At 47.5% G+C, this 17,131-nt stretch overlaps 1 protein-coding gene across 5 annotated transcripts in view; it reads right to left on the minus strand.

Moving 5' to 3' along the window:
- The window catches only part of LOC120247599 (phospholipid-transporting ATPase IB), a 583,538-nt gene that overhangs the window by 42,004 nt on the left and 524,403 nt on the right, over nucleotides 1-17,131 (minus strand). For all 5 annotated transcript variants that reach the window (XM_039255602.1, XM_039255593.1, XM_039255610.1 and 2 more), the window contains 2 exons: nucleotides 12,105-12,193; nucleotides 5,485-5,589 (listed from right to left, as the gene is read on the minus strand). In XM_039255602.1, the coding sequence (XP_039111533.1) occupies nucleotides 5,485-5,589; nucleotides 12,105-12,193 (194 nt within the window). The remainder of the gene's footprint in view (nucleotides 1-5,484; nucleotides 5,590-12,104; nucleotides 12,194-17,131) is intronic.

Genomic DNA, 17,131 nt, shown 5'->3' on the forward strand with positions numbered 1-17,131 from the left:
TCCTCCTATACGTGCAAACATATGATATTTGTCCTTCTCTGCCTGACTTATTTCGCTCAGCATAACACCCTCAAGGTCCATCCATGTAGCTACACATGGCCAGATTTCATTGTTTCTCATTGCCATGTAGTATTCCATGGTATAGATAAACCACATCTTCTTGATCCATTCATCTGTGGATGGACACTTAGGCTAGATCATTTTCTCACACCATGCACAAAAATAAACTCGAAATGGATAAAGGACCTGAACGTGAGACAGGAAACTATCAACACCCTAGAGGAGAAAGCAGGAAACAACCTCCTTGACCTCCACCGCAGCAACTTCTTACTTGACACATCCCCAAAAGCAAGAGTTTTTGTTTTTTTAATAGAATTGGGTTTTGAAAGAGCACCAGGTGAGTGCTGCCTGGAGGAATCGTCTTTGGGGTCTTTGAGAACCGTGCTGATGTGTTTGAGGCTTTGGCCTCTGTTTCCACTGATAACAATCCATTAGGATTCCCAGATGGCTGGCTTGGACCAGCGCCCCTACCTTTCTGCACAGGGGGAGCCTTGATGAAATGGAGGCTGTGTGAGCATGGGCTGTGGCATCCACACACGGGAGTGAATCACGTTTCCCTCCTGAATTCCCAAGAGGCAGACAGCCTGTCTAGATTACCCCGAGTGTGCCGGCTTAGCCCCGGGGTCACAGAGCCCGTGTATCAGCATTCATGAGGACACAAAACCAAGTAAGAGGTTCAGTGATCGCTCCATAAGGCAAAGACCAGTCACCGGGTACCTTTACCAGGGCACAGAGGAAACTACACTCCAGGGATGCACTTAAGTGACAGAGAATCCCACCGCCTTGCTGGGGGAAGCCAAGGGCAGCAACCAGAACTCCTTGACCTTGAAACTGGAGAAAATCAGCACAGGGCCTCTCCTACCCCCTCCCACCAACTGTGATGACTAGAAAGAAGGTCTAAACAAAAGGGTCTCCTTGTTGTTTCTTCAGATTAAATATAACTGGAAAACTGGGTATTTTCATCCAATATATTCACCTTTCTTCTTGACTGCTCTCATACCCAAAGCACCAGAACACCTCTACCTTGTACCAAGAAAGAAAAACAATGGAAGGGAAAAAAGTCTGTCACCCATACACGACATCTTAGGCATTTTTAAAACTTATATTCATATCATTTTTACTTATGGCCGTTGGAAGATTTTTCTTCCACCAGAGGAAAAACAGAAACTGCATGACTTCTACTTCAGGAATAAAGACTGAGAAAATACTACCAAAACACTGAAAGCCAGAATTCTTCCCTTCTGGGAAGCTCATTTTAGAGGTGTGCAAAGCCACTAGATGCATGACAGACTCTATTTTACACACAGAACAGGTAAAGATTTCTGGGGAAGCTGGTTTGCGGGAAGGTGTTCTGAACAATCCAAATATTAACAAGTGCCTGGTATTTGGGAGGCACACAAACAATACATCAAGAAAAAGGTTTCATCGGGGAAAGATGAAATGCAATCAAGACGAACGTTTCTGTTCACCACCGTAAGCATTTTCTTACTTCCCTGCACTTTTTGGAGATCTTATTCTCAGATCTCATCTCTTTCTCAGCCTCGTTTCTCTAAGTCACGAGGACAGGTTTAATTATGCATAAAGGACACAGGTTCATTTCGGAAGACAAGATTTACTTAACGCGGAAGCGCGCTAATGACGTTTTCACGTTTACCAAGAGTGTAAAAGTTTGGGGCTTCGACCAGAGCAGTAAGATGGCAAGTTCAAAGTATTGTGTTGGATGGATGAGGAGCACAGAGGGACACTGGGAAGCCCTAGGTCCCGTTTCAAAATTATAATTGTAAATGTGGCACAAGAGTGCTTTTCAAGATTAATGCATAAACAGTTTTGTTCTGTTTCGTGTGAGTTACACTCCTGAGAAAAACTGCTAGAACATTTGCCAGCGACTTGGACCTGGGTTTTATGACTTGGCAGGATGTCCTGACGGGGCCCTAGGGAAGCCTTTCAGAACTGAGCTGCGTCAGTCTCCCGTCCTCAACGGATGCTGAGGACACCTGGTGTGCAGGATGGGCTGGGGGCTGTTGGGAGCACCAGCTCCCGGCTCCTCATGCGTGCACGTGCAGGCTGACGTCCTACGTGCCTCTCCATCTGTGACTCTGTTAGCTCCATTCTTAGGCCATGACATAAATGGCCACGTGGCCACCTACATATCTCTCGGCGTCTCTGGGGCTACGCTCGAACTGAGCCAACACAACAGGTACGGCAGGTCCACAGGCTCACTCTCCTTTCCCAGCCACCAACTCCCCGGGCTTTCGCATGTCCAGGCAGTCAGCAAATATTTACAGAGCTCCTACTACGCGCTGGACTAACAGCCAAAGACAGATGCGCGAGTCAAGTGAAATATTAGATGGGGGGTGGGGAGTAAGAGCTGGGGAGGTACGAGAGGAGTGCTGGGGATCTCTCAAAGAGGGCGTCTCTAAATCTTTACGCGGAAGGACGGGGCTGAGGAGACCTCCACCCCCACCCCTTCCTGGGCTGAACCACCCCCCTCCCCCTCCCTCCCCAGTGCCAGAGGTGCACGGGAATCCAGGCAGGTGTGAAAGAAGCAAACAAAGGCGATAAACCAACAGCTGGGAGACCGGGCGGGACACAATCAGAGCAGCCCGCTATCTAGTTTGCAAACGGACCACCCAGCAAATCTGGGAGCAATTAGGAGGGAGAAAAACAAATGGTGGTGGTCGGGGCAGGGGGGGTGTCTGAGGATGATGGGAGGAGGGGCATCCCCAAAGGACCTTCTGCTACGAAGACAAGAGTGAGGCAAGGCGCTGCGAGGAGAGCGCAAGGAAACCAGAGCCACGGAGCGGGGGTGCACGCTCACTCACACACTCACGTTTGTGCGCGGTCGCTGCAGCTACACAGTTGTCCCCGTGACAAAGTGATCAGAAAACAGATTCTATGGTGCAGAAGGTAGGAAACCCCACTGAAACTCTAATTACCTTCTGACACTCATCTGGGCCTTGAGAAGTGAATTTTGCACGGGGCACGTGAATTTTAAAAGTTACATTCTTTTCATCAGCGGCAAGGAGGGGACGGGCTCACAGCCCGCACCCCCCCACCCCGCCCCTGCAACATCACGGCTCTCTGGCCATGCTGAAAAGGAGCGGACGCTGGCCTCCTGCCACGGGTCAGCCAATATGCCGTGTAGCTACGTATTGCTCCTTTCAGTCCCAACTGCCTTCCCCCCAAATGGTAGCCTTCTGTCACAGACGGAGAGCCCATCCACGACGTCAGGTATCCTGTCCAAGGTCACGCGGCTAAGCGGCAGCCGAGCCAGAATCCAATCGCAGGCTCCAGTCTCTGTGGGAGGCACCAGGGTACACAACATCTAGTGCCTCTGCACGGGCTGCTCCCTCCGTGGGGACTGGGAACACAAGCTCCCTACTTTCATCTGCCCACCCCCTCTGGCCCGGCTTCCTGTCCCATCTGCAACGGGAAGCCCCTCACCCCTCAAGCCGGGTGGCCTTCCGGGGCACCGCCCCCTCCTCTGAACGCCCTCCACGCTACCCGACCCCACGTCCAGGCCTGTTTCAGCCTCACAGGGCAGAACGAGGCTGTGGCCCCCACGTCAGATCAAACACAGTAAAGTGCATTCTTATGCCACGTTGAAGAGCTCGGTTTTCCTGTCAAATGCTGGAGAGGTGTTTTTAAGGTGTTGCTTTGCAATTTCTCATTTTGCTTCGGAATAACCTATGCTCTCTAGCAGTTACTGTGTACACACATGAGCATTCTTAAGATCAAAGAGGCCCTGTGCCTTGTTTCCAAAGATGCTAAAACTCAGCGTGCTTGTTATACCTAACAGTTATTAAGGCTGGTCTGCATTTTGTAGAGTTTTAAACCTTTATTATTTTTTTTTACATTTATTTATTTTTGAGAGATAGAGAGAGACAGAGCGTGAGCAGGGGAGGGGCAAAGAAGGAGGGAGACACAGAATCTGAAGCCGGCTCCAGGCTCTGAGCTGTCAGCAGAGTCCGAGGTGGGGCTTGAACCCACAAACCGTGAGATGACCTGAGCCAAAGTCGGACACTTAACCAACTGAGCCACCCAGGCGCCCCTAAACCTTTATTAATTTCAATTTGCGGAGGCTTCTCCCTATTTTTAGAGCTGGTGAACTTTTTTTTTTTTTTTTTTTAGGTCTCAAAGACTTTTGTAGGCCCTTGAAAATCTAGTAGGTGCTAAGCACTGGGCCTAAAGTATCTAACGGGCAGGGCAGGCCTTTGCCATGTGCTGCCTTGTGTCACTGTTATATATAGATCTGCTTCAAGCCCGGTCGCTGTCCCCACCCAGTCATGGCTTTAAGCTAAATGAAGACAGTGATTTTTGTCTTGCTGACAGATTATTTTTTATAGTGACTAAAATGAAGGCTAATGGACTCACTTGTTAAAAAAGTGTCAAAAACAAACACAGAAACCACAACTTCAACGACATACTCTACAGCCCCTTCCCTGACATATCTGCAGTTATGTGACATTCTATTCCTAACAGATCTCCAACTCTGGATTCTGTCCTTAAAAGAAAATGCTTTCTCTTCATTGCTTTGGAATATGGTACAAGCAAACGGAACTGAAACATTAAGACATGTAGTAGGAATCCCTAGAAGTCTTCAGCTTGTAGATTTCTATTTCCCTGGCAGTTAGCGACAGATTTCCTTCAATGCACTTAGAGGAGAGTGGTACTCCTAGTTTTCCAGACATTCCATCTGTCTAAGATGGCAATGCTTAATTGCTCTTGGGTCCAGGTAAACTTCCTTTGTTAGTAGGCAGGCTTTAGCTAAATGCAATCTAGTAACATTTTAACGTACAGGATTAATCAAAAGCTGTTTCTCATGCCCAACTTGTAGGTATGGGGAAGAGGTTCTACTAGAAACAAAGAGAGGGAGTGACAGCATTTGTTCCTGTGAACTTGCCCATATGTCACATGACACTTTCTCAACACCAGTAGAAAATCCTAATTCATTAAACGCAAAACAAAAGGCCCCAGTTACTCTTGCTATGAAATAAGAGTTATGTGAATAACGTGCATTATTCGGCACGCAGACCTTCATGGTAGACACTCATCGTTGAGTACAACAATTGGGCCTGATCAAAAGGCCTAGCTTTGGTAATAGAACTAAAACAGGACTTTTCTACCTTAAAATGGTATCGCTACAATTTCAGTTTTCTGCATCTGGGCTGTTCTGCCCATGCCTGGACCCCGTAAGAACCCCAGCTTTACCTGGGGACGGGCCACATTTCATGTGGCCACTGAGAAAATGCAATTTAAATCTCCCTATGACTATATTCTTTGAGAATAACCCAAAGGGGTAAAAACTGAGTGTTCCGTGATGGCATGGAAAACTGAGAAGAAGAAAAAGAACGATGGGAAGGAAAAGCAGGGAGCCGGTGGGGGGCACCGGTGGCCCTGCGTTCCCGGCCGGCGCTGACCCACCTCTTTCCATTACTGTCCCGTAGCATCGCTTTTCCCATCACTCTGGCCTTCGTTTCCAGCTCCTGCACCTCCTCCAGCAACGTTTTTTTGCAGGTATGCTTGGCCCTGTGTGGGAAGGAAAAGCAAAAAGCACATGACAAAGGAACTGTATGCAGCGTTAAGGCCAGACTGCTCCCTTTGGGGCCACACCTGGATGCCCTTTGACGCCGAGGCTGCTGCTCTGGACATCACGGAACATTCACAGTCCCGGTGCATGGCTGGGGCTCCACTTTCATATGCTGGGAAGCACCCCAAGTCCCGCAGAACACACTTGGACCGTGAACCTCAGATGTTAGCCCACATCCGCCAAAGAACACTGCCTGTTGCTGAAAGCCTGAGAATCTGGCCGAGGACCCAGCCATTCAGACCAAAGACTGGGGGGTTCACGGATATTCATGCGTCCATCTCTAAAGTTTTTCACCGCAGGACCTAAGAACCCAGAAGACGCTTTAAATCCTTACCCTAGTGGGGTATGCGGTCCCTCAGCCCTGGCCCCCATGGGGGTCACAGAGTCCGGCTAAGCGGTTTGTTCTCCTTTCAGCATCAAAAGAGCCACTGTCCCAGCAGGAATGGGCTTTATTTATTTATGTTTTTTTTTTATTTTTTATTTATTTTTTTATTTATTTCTAGGAGAGAGAGACAGCGTGAGCAGGGGAGGGTCAGAGAGAGAGGGAGTCACAGACTGAAACAGGCTCCAGGCTCTGAGCTGGCAGTCAGCACAGAGCCAGACGCGGGGCTCGAACCCACGAACCGCGAGATCATGACCTGAGCGAAAGTCGGACGCTTAACCGACTAAGCCACCCAGGCGCCCCATATTAATGTTTATTTTTGAGAGAGAGAGAGAGAGAGAGAGAGAGAGACAGAGTGCGAGCAGGGGAGGGGCAGAGAAAGAGAGGGAGACACAGAATCCGAAGCAGGCTCTAGGCTCTGAGCTGTCAGCACAGAGCCCGACACGGGGATCGAACTCCCGGACCATGAGATCATGACCTGAGCTGAAATCTGACGCTTGACCGACTGAGCCCCCCAGGCGCCCCGGGAGTGGGATTTATAATGCTGGAGTTCATGTTCTTCAAGCCAAACCCTGGCCCTGAAACTCAGGGCCAACACAAACACCCAGGCCCAGCTTTTCCACCCTTGTCTTGCAGAGACTTACTGTTAGGGCCCATCTGTGTGGGCTCCATGGTGTAAAACAACAGATCGAATAACAGAAATAAGTTGGTCTCCGCACCACAGTTTAAACCTCAGCCTGGTCCCTCCCCTTGAACTGGAGGAAGAACGGCCTGCACTCTTTTACTGATTAAACTAAGAACACCTTACACCACATTCAAATAAGTGGCTGATCTCAGGATCTTCCTGAAATTGAGACTAAACACAGAGCTACTGTTGGAAACGATACCGTTGAAGGACCAGGCATGTGACTGGACACAGGTATGAAACGGAGGAAAAAAAAAAAACTAAACAGAAAAATTGCTCAGTGCTTAGCAATACTGTGCAGGCTTCTTTTTATGGAAAGCTTTGCATTAGTTTCAGTGTAAAGAGATGTGAGGATCCCACTAAGGGCCGGGACTCAAAGACAGAATGAGAACAAACACGGAGCATCTCTGCAAGGAAGCAAAAACAGTGTAACAGGAACATTCTGAAGGCGTGAGCTATTGCAGTGAAATCACAGTCTCCCTCCCACCCTCCACCTTCAAGGGAAGAAAGCCCGAGAAGATAATGCCCGGTCGTCCCCTAACACTCTGAGCTAATCTCTAACGGAGCATTAGCTCTAAGATGCTGTGTATGTGCCTGTCATTCCTTCTCCCCAAAGTAAACAAGGGAACCTAGCCACACGGGTTTTAACACAGAATACCTTCCTTACATCAAGCCGAGTCCCGGGACTCAGTGGTGATAACGTACTGCAGTTCAAAGTAGAGACTGTGGAATTTTAATTTAAACAAGAAATGAGAAAACGTTTAACGTTTTGCTGGAGACAGTAAAAAAAAAAAAAAAAAAAAAAAAAAGAATGTTGAAATTTACACTGTTCACTATTATTGAATACGCTGGGCCCCCAACTTGAACTTTTATCTCATGGGCTCACGGGGCTCCAATGAGGACCAGACAACCAAGGGCCAAGCCCCGCTCAGCTAGGATTCACCCCAGATATACAGGTCCCAAGAGAACACATCTGCGGGTCCTGGAGGATGGCCTGTGCTCTCCTTGGGTTAGGATGGTCCTCAATCCATCACCCTCCCTGCCTTCCTCCCTCTTTCTCCTGACACTGAGCAATCAGGGCTCATCAACCTCTATAACAGCCTTCGGAGTCATCTGCTGGGCTGGGTGACAAGGGGGCCACCAAGAAGTAGGCTAGGAACAGGAAGGCTGGGCCAGTGGGCGGGAAACCTATGCCGTAGGCCAAGGGAGAAAGCATCTGACCCACTACATTGAAGCTGCCGGTTTGGGCTCATTCACAAAACCGTTTCAGTGGGAAATGAGCTGAGTACCCTAATGCCCCCAGACACTGTGCATGTTTTCAGTGGATGAAACTCATTGGTGTCCGAGAATTACTCAGCAGGTGTTTAGCATTTCCACGAGGCTAGCTCACAGGACTGGACCGCTATTTGGGAACACCGGATGGCAACGGTGGAGTTGATTCCGCGAGTCCTTCTGTGTGTGGTGCTGGGGTAGAAGCGATGCTGGCCAAGGCAAAACTGCATTTTCAAGGGCCGTTACCTAATTAATAAATTCTTCATTAGGTAAATGACTCTCCCCCCGTCAAAGTTCACATGTGAAAAGCCAGTCTTTAAGCATTAGCCACCGGCATGCAATTTCAGTCTTACCAGGAGCCGGGGCTTGGCTTGCTCTAAGTCACAGCTGCGACATTATCCCTGAATGGCTCACCCTCTCCGTCTGGGGTTCCATCCAACCCCCCATCAAGAGCCCAGATGATCACACAGGGGGTACCGTGGGCGTGCTTAGCCACTGTCAGGGTGTGAGAGTCGTCTGGGGGCCCTGAGATACAGCAATGGGTATCTCCCGGTTGTTAGGGGTTTTGAACAGAAACAGATCAGCATAGAATCTCGAACTTTTCATTTTCCTCTTTCTGAAACTTTTTCTCTTGACTCCTTCTTCTGCATGGAAAAGTAGCAAGCCAAGAAGATGTTTAATTCCATTAAATGCGGATGAAACTGTGTGGTTCACAAAAACTTAGTTTTTTTTTTTTTAAATCAAGACTCATTTGTATACAGATATTTCTTATGACTTTTTATTTCCCTTTCACCGCCTATCCAGGATTATAACAAGGAAATGAAGTCATTCTGGAACTGCTGAACGTATTGTGTGCTGACTGGTAACATGGAAGAGATATGGTTAGATAAAAGGAGGCTGCCTCCTGTGTTTGGTTGCCTTGAACTTCATATTATTTCTGCAGAGCAACTAACGAGCTTCTCCTAAATGAGAATGAGGACATGGCAGCTGACCTAAGAATGCGGTCATGGGTAAACATTTTGGAAGTAAGCTAAAGTGTATTAAAATAGTTCTGGGCTATGTAAACTTCATGCTCCTAATAAAAATACTCATTAGCCAGGTATCACATATAATCAATCAGTCATTTTTGTAGATGTGTTAGTCTGGTCCCTTTTGAAAATCACGGTTAACAGGATAACACAGTAGGTACTTACTGGCATCCAAATCTGACTTAAGATAGTCTAACGGATCTTCAACCAGAAAGCTGACAGACTTCATGGAAAAAATGACTGAATTACCTCATGCTGGTTTTTTTTTTTTTTACCCCCGCCTCTAAAACAGTCTAGGTCCTGAAATGGGAGAGGGGGACTAGGCAGAGTAAGGGGGGAACATGGAGAGAGAGGAGCTCACTTTCGCTCATAGAAATACATGTGGAAAGGCGGGCCTGCTTTCTGCCGGGACTTAAAAGCTCTTTCAAAAACAGTTAACCACCAAAATTAAAAACAAAACCAAAAGTCCGGAAGACTGGTCCCAGGCAAGATGAGAGACTGCAACTGCACCGTGACAGCCTCCCAACACTGCCCTGAGCCACCGTCACGGCACAGGCGTCCGTCATTCCGATTCACTCCATTCAAAACCGTCCTTGGAAGTCCGAGGCCGGCCACAGCTCGCCATGTTTCATCAACAGTGGGCCACAGGGACCAAGCGCAGGGAGGTGTGGACAGTCAGGATTTGTGGTTTCGATCAGTGTGCAGGAAGGGAAAACAGAACACGTTCTGACGCTCAGAGAGGGAAATCACAGTTATTGTGGCCTCAAGGGAGAGGAGCAACTCATAGTCCGCCTTCTCTTCCCAGAGGAGCCTCTGAATTTACTGGACTCGACGACACTGATGTCAGGCTGGGAGCAGAACGGAAGATAAAACACGGGGCCCCATGATCACAGGGAGAATTCCCAAATAAACCCGTGGAATTCTTGTTTTTGAGGACAGAGGTGACTGTACTTTAGACGTGAAATGTGTACCACAAATCGAGCACCTTCTTTGGGCAAACACTGCGGGTGAGAGTCAATATACACCACCCTCCTCGGTTTCTCCAAGTAAAACGAGATACAAGTACGTTTCCGTAAGTGCCTCCGGACTTCTGTAGCGGCCCTTCCGGCTCAACCCAAAGTTGAGGTGCCATCTGCTCCTGGGCAGGGCTGTTTTCTGGGCCCCTCGCGGGCAGGAGGCAGCAGGTGGGACAATGCCTGGGGTCTGCCTGCCTCTGCTGCGCCCCCCCCCCCCCTGCCCAGCATCATCTTCACAGAACACGGTCCCTGCTCCTTGCTGGTTGGCAAGCTTCTTGGAAATGAGCAACTTTTACTCTTTCCATTTGGTGGAGCTGAAGGCACTGTCCTTTGATTTATCCTTTGACTTATTCTTGCTAAAATGAAGATGGTGCTAATTTTACAGAGCCAGGGGAGACCAAAAGCAAGTCCTGCTGGAAGGAATAATTTGCCTCACTGGTGGCCGGCGACTTATACGTGGGATGGATTGGCCAAGACAAGGAGGCAGAGAACACCGTAATCTGCCAACACTCTTCGGAATGGGAGAAAGGGACTTCCGCTAAAGTCTCGCTTGGCAAATAAAGTCTCAAAAAAAAGTTTTTTCATGGCACTGATCTGGATAGTTGAACTAAAACAGGCTGAGATTAATTTGTAATTGCATCACTAGTCTCAAACAGTACAGACTGTAAAGGGATCTGATGTAACCAATGTCGTGTTGTATTTACCTAAAACTACCACAGACTGTCATGTAAGGTGGAAGAAATTTAGCAAGGTAATATGGTGCACTGCAACTGGGCTATGCGCTGTAAGAACAAATAATAGAAAATTTCCTCTCGGTGCATTTATTAGATTAAGAAAACATCTTTACTGGCTATAATGATTTCATTTCCAAAGATTCTAGTTCAGCTACTTACGAAACATGGTTTTAGTAGATAGAAGGGAAGTAGTGGCAAATCAAGCCATTTAATAAATTAAAATTATTTTTTACTACCAGTTGCAGAACTTAGTGAAGAGAAAAAAAAAACACCCCAAATATGTGCTATACAATTCTCTCTCTTGCTCTTTCTCTCTCTCTGCATTAGGTAGAATCATTGTCAAGATAATGCTAAAATGAAGACTTTTTCAAAAGATAACCTTAACTGTCAGGCACGAACAAGTCTCACTGAGTGTGGGAGGGAGGGGGAGATCAAAATGAAATCTGATGTCATTCCCGGGAAGGTTTGGATTAAAGTCTCAATTCTCTACCTCAGGGCCCCCAAAATAATTATGCTTCACCCAAAGGAAAACCAATCCAGAAGGCTCAATTTTCAGGGAAGTCGGCAGCTGTCTGTAGGAGGAATCAGGCCTACCCCAAACAAAATTCAGTACTACCTCGTTTGGAGTGTTCCATCCCCTTCTCATGGATAAAATTAAGATTTGCATTCTCTTGCTACTTAGTTGCTTGTACACAAGATATTTCAGAAACAATATATTTTGAAATATAAGCAAAAATTGGGCATGATTTATTTCCTATATAACCCACATTATAATTTCACCTTTGTGATTGATGTTCTCACAGGTTTGTACAGGGACACTCTAAATAAATTATGCCTGAAGGATTCCTACTGTGAATTATTGGAAAAATGAAGAATCCTTCATTGTATGTTCTAATTTGAAATGACCTACATACACAGTTTTTGGTTAAGCAGGGGATTTAAAGCCAGGCTGTGTTAGCGATCATGTAGCACTGATTTTTGTTATAAGGAGAAGTGAATTTTGAGCTATCATTCCTCAATCTGATGGAATGACTCTGTACTTAGAAACTGTCCTTTAAGAATCATGTACAAGTACCGTCCCTACTGACTGTCACCCAGCCTGCCTCAGGACTCCTTTCTGTCTATATTCTCACATCGAGGTGAAGCACAGGTTAAAGGAAAACACAAATCAGAAACCCAAACCCCTAACATCCTTTACATCTGTTGCTGGCAGGTAGCAGGGGACCTGATTCTCGAGAAGTCCCACAGCACACAGTACCCTACGGCAGCGACCATGAAAGGTGATCGCAAGAAACAGCTGAGCGAGACTTAGGGCGGGCACTTCATTTTTCACTTACGCTCTCCATGCCACATCCTCGATCAAACACGCCGTGGGAACCAGAAATAATCCCAACCAGAAGTGTGCGGAGCTCAGGACCATGGTTGCCTGCAAGACCCAGAAGGGACAAGTGTGTTAGTATTTGTTCTTACAAAAAAAAAAAAAAAATCAAAACAACGATGTAATTTAATCAATGGGAAACATCCCATGACACAAAAACAACAGAAAGCATTAAATTCAATCGCAGTGAAAACGTACACCTCGGAAGAATGTTAAGGAGACGTGACGTGGTAAGTGGCTCCCTGGTGATCTCCATCAGCTCTGGTCTCCTTTTATTTTCACAAGTGTTGTCTCCCTCTTTACAAAGTGCTTTTAAGCCTCTTTCTGATCACGATGCTGTCCCCAAATCCCTCCTATAGAGAAATGTTGGAGCCAGACTCCTATCAGATGAGCTTTTCTCTGGGAGGCTCCTTACACTCACTTCCCTTATGCCTCAGTCCAGGTTCCTTCGCTGCTCATTCATTTACGGAATCAGTACCTTGGCACAAGGCATAGTGATTCTCAACACCCAGAAGAGGAAAATGAATGGTTATAGTCCTTGTCTCCAAGGAACTTAAAATCATTAAGTACACACACACACACACACACACACACACACACACACACACACACACACGTATGGTATAATCTGCAGATTTTCCTTGATTTTCAATGAGGTCATATCCTGATAAACACATCATAAATTGAAAACGTCGTAAGTCAAAAATGCAGTTAATACACCTAACTTACAGAACACCATAGTCAGTTGGGCAAAAACATCGAACACAAAGCCTATTTTATTTTATTTATCTCACAAACCATGAGACCATGATCCGAGCCTAAATCAAGACTTGGGAGCCCAACCAACAGAGCCACCCAGGCACCCCAAGCCTATTTTATAATAAAATATTAATGTGGAAGACTGTATGGAGGCTCCTCAAAAAATTAAAAATAGGAATACCACTCAATCCAAGAATTCCACTGCTGGGTATTTATCCAAAGAAAAAAGTCACAATTTTAAAGATCTATGTGCCCTTATGTTTACTGTAGCATTATTTACAATCAATAGTCAAGATACGGAAGCAATCCAAGCGTCCATCCACAGATGAATGGATAAAGAAGACGTGGGGTGTGTGTACGTATGTATACACACACACTCACACACAATGGAGTATTAGCCATAAATAAGAATGAGATCTTGCTATCTGGGACAACATGGATGGACCGAGAGGGTATATTGCTGAGTGAAAGAAGCCAGACAGACAAAGACAAATACCATATTTTCACTTACAGGTGGATGGAATCTAAAAAATTAAACTTATTAACAAACCAAAAAAGCATGCAAAGACCCATAAATACAGAGAACAAATTGGTGGTCGCTAGAGGAGAGGGGGAGAGGGTGGGTAAAACAGGTGAAGAGGACTGGGAGATACAGGCTTCCAACATGGAATGAGTAAGTCATGGGGATGAAAGGTACCACATAGGGAAGATAGTCAGTGGTATAGTAAGTGTTGTATGGTGACACGTGGTAGCTATACCACAAACAGATCTGTCGCATCGCTGTTACACCCCTGAAACTAATCTAACATTGTGTGTCAATATACATCAAAAAAAAGTAACAAAAAACAAGACTAAACATGCAATAAAGTGTTGACCATCTCGTGCGATGTACTGAATACTGTACTGAAAGTGACAAATAGTTGTCTCGGTGGAGAATGGCTGTCTGTGTGTTGGTTATCTGCCCTTGTGGCCGTGTGGCTGACTGGGGAGCGGCCACCACCCAGCGTTGCGAGAGAGATTTGTACCAACATACCACCGGCCTAGGAAAAGATCCAAATTCGAAATTCGAAGTGTGATTTCCACTGAAGGCACCTCGCTCTCACGCCATCATCAAGTTGGAAAATCCTAAACTGAACCAACCTAAGTGAGGGACCATCCATACCCTACACCGTGGGATATGATGTGTACCGTGGCCACATTCTATGGGGTTTTAGAAGGTGAGAAGGCTGCTAAGACTTCTTAAAGAAGACAGGACTTGAGCTGCGTCTAGAAAGATAAGCAGGGTTTCCGCAGCTAGGGGCGGGTAGAGGAGAGCAATCCCGAGGGGAAGGATGAACGACAGGGACAGGCAGTGAGAAGCGCAGGCTTTGGTGAGCTTTGCTTGTTCCTGGCACGCTGGGTCACAGTGCTCGGCAGAGGGTTGTAAGGAACAGACTTGTGGGGCCAAGTTAAATGTCAGGCGAGGAGGTGAACAGAGAATGCAGGGCAAAAGCTGAGAGAGGGACAAGTTTGCTCTAAAAAAAGTGGGGGCTGGGGGAACGGACTCCTTAGACTTGGGTTTCCAGTGCGCAGGGCCAGGAGCAAGGAGCTGGCTGGCCAGCCGGCCCGGAAGGTGGGCTTCTTCCACAAGGGACATGGTGACAGAGCTGCACATTCGTCTGTTTGCTTCTCTGGAGTCCTCACCATTTGGTTCCACGGGAAGACACAGGTTTTGCCACAACTCATCACAAAGTGGCCTGAGGCTTTCTGAGGGCGGGCGGGCCATGGGGCCGAAGCACACGCAAGCTGGGGGACACTGGCAGGGGCCCTGGCGGCGCTGAGGATCAGGGGGCGCTCAGGGCAGCTCTCTGCAAGTGCCCCGCCCCAGCCTGGCACGCCAACTTCAACTCATCCTCTGGCATCCGTCTTCTGTGCTGGCGGGCCGGCCACGTCCACCGAGGCCCTTGGCGCTCCGTCTGGCTTGTTGTCTGTGTCTGTCACAGCCCCTCCCTCCGCTCCTCCAGGCCCGAGCAGCCACGGCAAAGCCCACGCCTAACCACACGGTCCTTGGCTCGGACCTCCGTCGCGTGGCTCTCTGTGGTACTCGGAACTTCCCGCCAATGAATCCCAGAAGCAGCGAGGTCTGGGGTAAAGCTGACCTCCGCCCTGTCACTGGAGGGCTGGCTACGATTTTTCAAACAAGAGTGCCTGTTTTCTGACTTAAAACTGTGAGCGCACCACGCCCCATCGATCGCGCCGTTCCATGTCATCCTAAGCAGAGAAGGAATAAAATATCCCACGAAGTAAGTGCAAGAATATCCACACTGTGTTGTGCTACCGAAGTCAGGAAGGAAGAAATAAATGTCCAACAACAGGACTTTACTATGGTTTCTACAGACAATGGGCTCGTGGGCAGCAATTAAAGCGACAGAGAATTGTATTTGTTGACAGAGAGAAATGTCACATTACACGGCTCATGAAAACTCCGGATTCTGACACCTCTGACAACGGAGCTACCATGGCAAAGGGGGGTGTGGGAAAAACAGCACAATCGGGCCAGATCTCAAAATTGAACTTGAGATGCTATGTCCTGACGCAGTCCACTGTGACGTAGTGTGTCTGTAAGCGCTCAGCCTTACACACAGTATATGTCAGCATATACTCTAATTTTTGTAGGGCCTGTTTTAGGATTTGCTCGCCTTTCACGAACACATTCTGGGACTTCAAAGGCGGTGGAAAGCCCCCCCCCACCGCCGGCTGGGCTTGAGACTACCACCCCCTTTCATATGTGCTGCTGACGTGTTCAGGAATCGTGCATGTGGGATGGAGCAGGATGGTGGCTGTTATTTGCATATCTCTTCGGCTATCTCTACTTCCTGGGTTTTTTTTTTTTCTACCGAAAACACATATTACTCACAGGAAAGAAAAATTTAGCCCAGCCCCTCCCTCCATCTCCCAGGCAAATCACAGGAAGCAGCTGACTAGCCAGCTCCCTCTGCAAGTCCAGCCCTCCATCAACAACCCCCTCACCTCTGCGGCTGGCTGAGCCCCCAGGCGCAGAGCTGAGCCCCCAGGCGCAGAGCTGAGCTGGCACTTTGGGTACTGCTCTTTGCCACAAACGCCTGCGGTGGTTCCTGCCCGTGGAAGGCGGGACTGGTTCGAGCTATACGCACGGGGCTACGTCCTGGATCATCTGCTATGTATATTTATCAAAGAGTACAGTCGTTTAAACATAACACTTTGCAACAACGATGTACTATTTAAAACAGATTATGAAACTCAGTAAGAATTTTACTTGCTGAGGGAAGGGAGGACGATGAGCTTTGAGCTGCCCTACTGGAAATATGAAGCCCCCTCCCCAATTAACACAACTTATATAGAGATTTTCAAATATTGTTGTTTCCGTTGTTGGTTTTTGAAACTTGGAGCTGGGAAGATTTCGTGCATGTAACTTAAAAGTGTGGTTCCAGAAAGGTTTCTACAGATTTTTAGGGTATGACTGACATCCAAAGTCCTTCCCTAAGGCCACAGCTTTAGTTCTTTATTATTATTTTTTTAAATGTTTTTATTTATTTCTAGGAGAGAGAGAGAGACACAGCGTGAGGAGGGGAGGGTCAGAGAGAGAGGGAGTCACAGACTGAAACAGGCTCCAGGCTCTGAGCTGGCAGTCAGCACAGAGCCCGACGCGGGGCTCGAACCCATGAACCGCGAGATCATGACCTAAGCGAAAGTCGGACGCTTAACCGACTAAGCCACCCAGGCGCCCCAATTTAGTTCTTTAAACTTAATTACATTTTCTTTTTCTCTTAAGCATAACAACAACAAAAAATGTTTATTGAGCTGGGCTGGGTGACAAATGGCACTTAATTACTCTTTCCCCTCCCGTCTGCTAAATACTATTGAGTGAGGTTTTAAAAACATCCTTTTCATGTGCTAACAGTCTACTGGGAACAATGCACCCCTCCGTCAGCACATCTTTACTAGTGCACACATGAACCACTCAGGTGCCGAATGCATAGGAACCTAGTGCAGTAAACTGAGGCTCAGGTGGGTGAAATGAGTTGACACATTAGGGCACAAAATGATGAGAGCCCAGACAGGACTGGAGGTTCATCTGCCTATAGTGAGCTGCCCAGCGTAGCCCTGAGTTCGGAGTGTTAACCAGGGACTCCCACAGTAGGAGTGAGCAGGGTAACCCCTGTGTCATTGTTCGCCACAGTGTGCAAACTGCAAGTCCGAGTCCAGCCA

The sequence above is a fragment of the Hyaena hyaena genome, unplaced genomic scaffold (genome assembly GCF_003009895.1).
Source record: "Hyaena hyaena isolate Hyena2069 unplaced genomic scaffold, ASM300989v1 scaffold_11, whole genome shotgun sequence".
In the NCBI taxonomy this organism is placed as follows: Eukaryota; Metazoa; Chordata; class Mammalia; order Carnivora; family Hyaenidae; genus Hyaena; species Hyaena hyaena.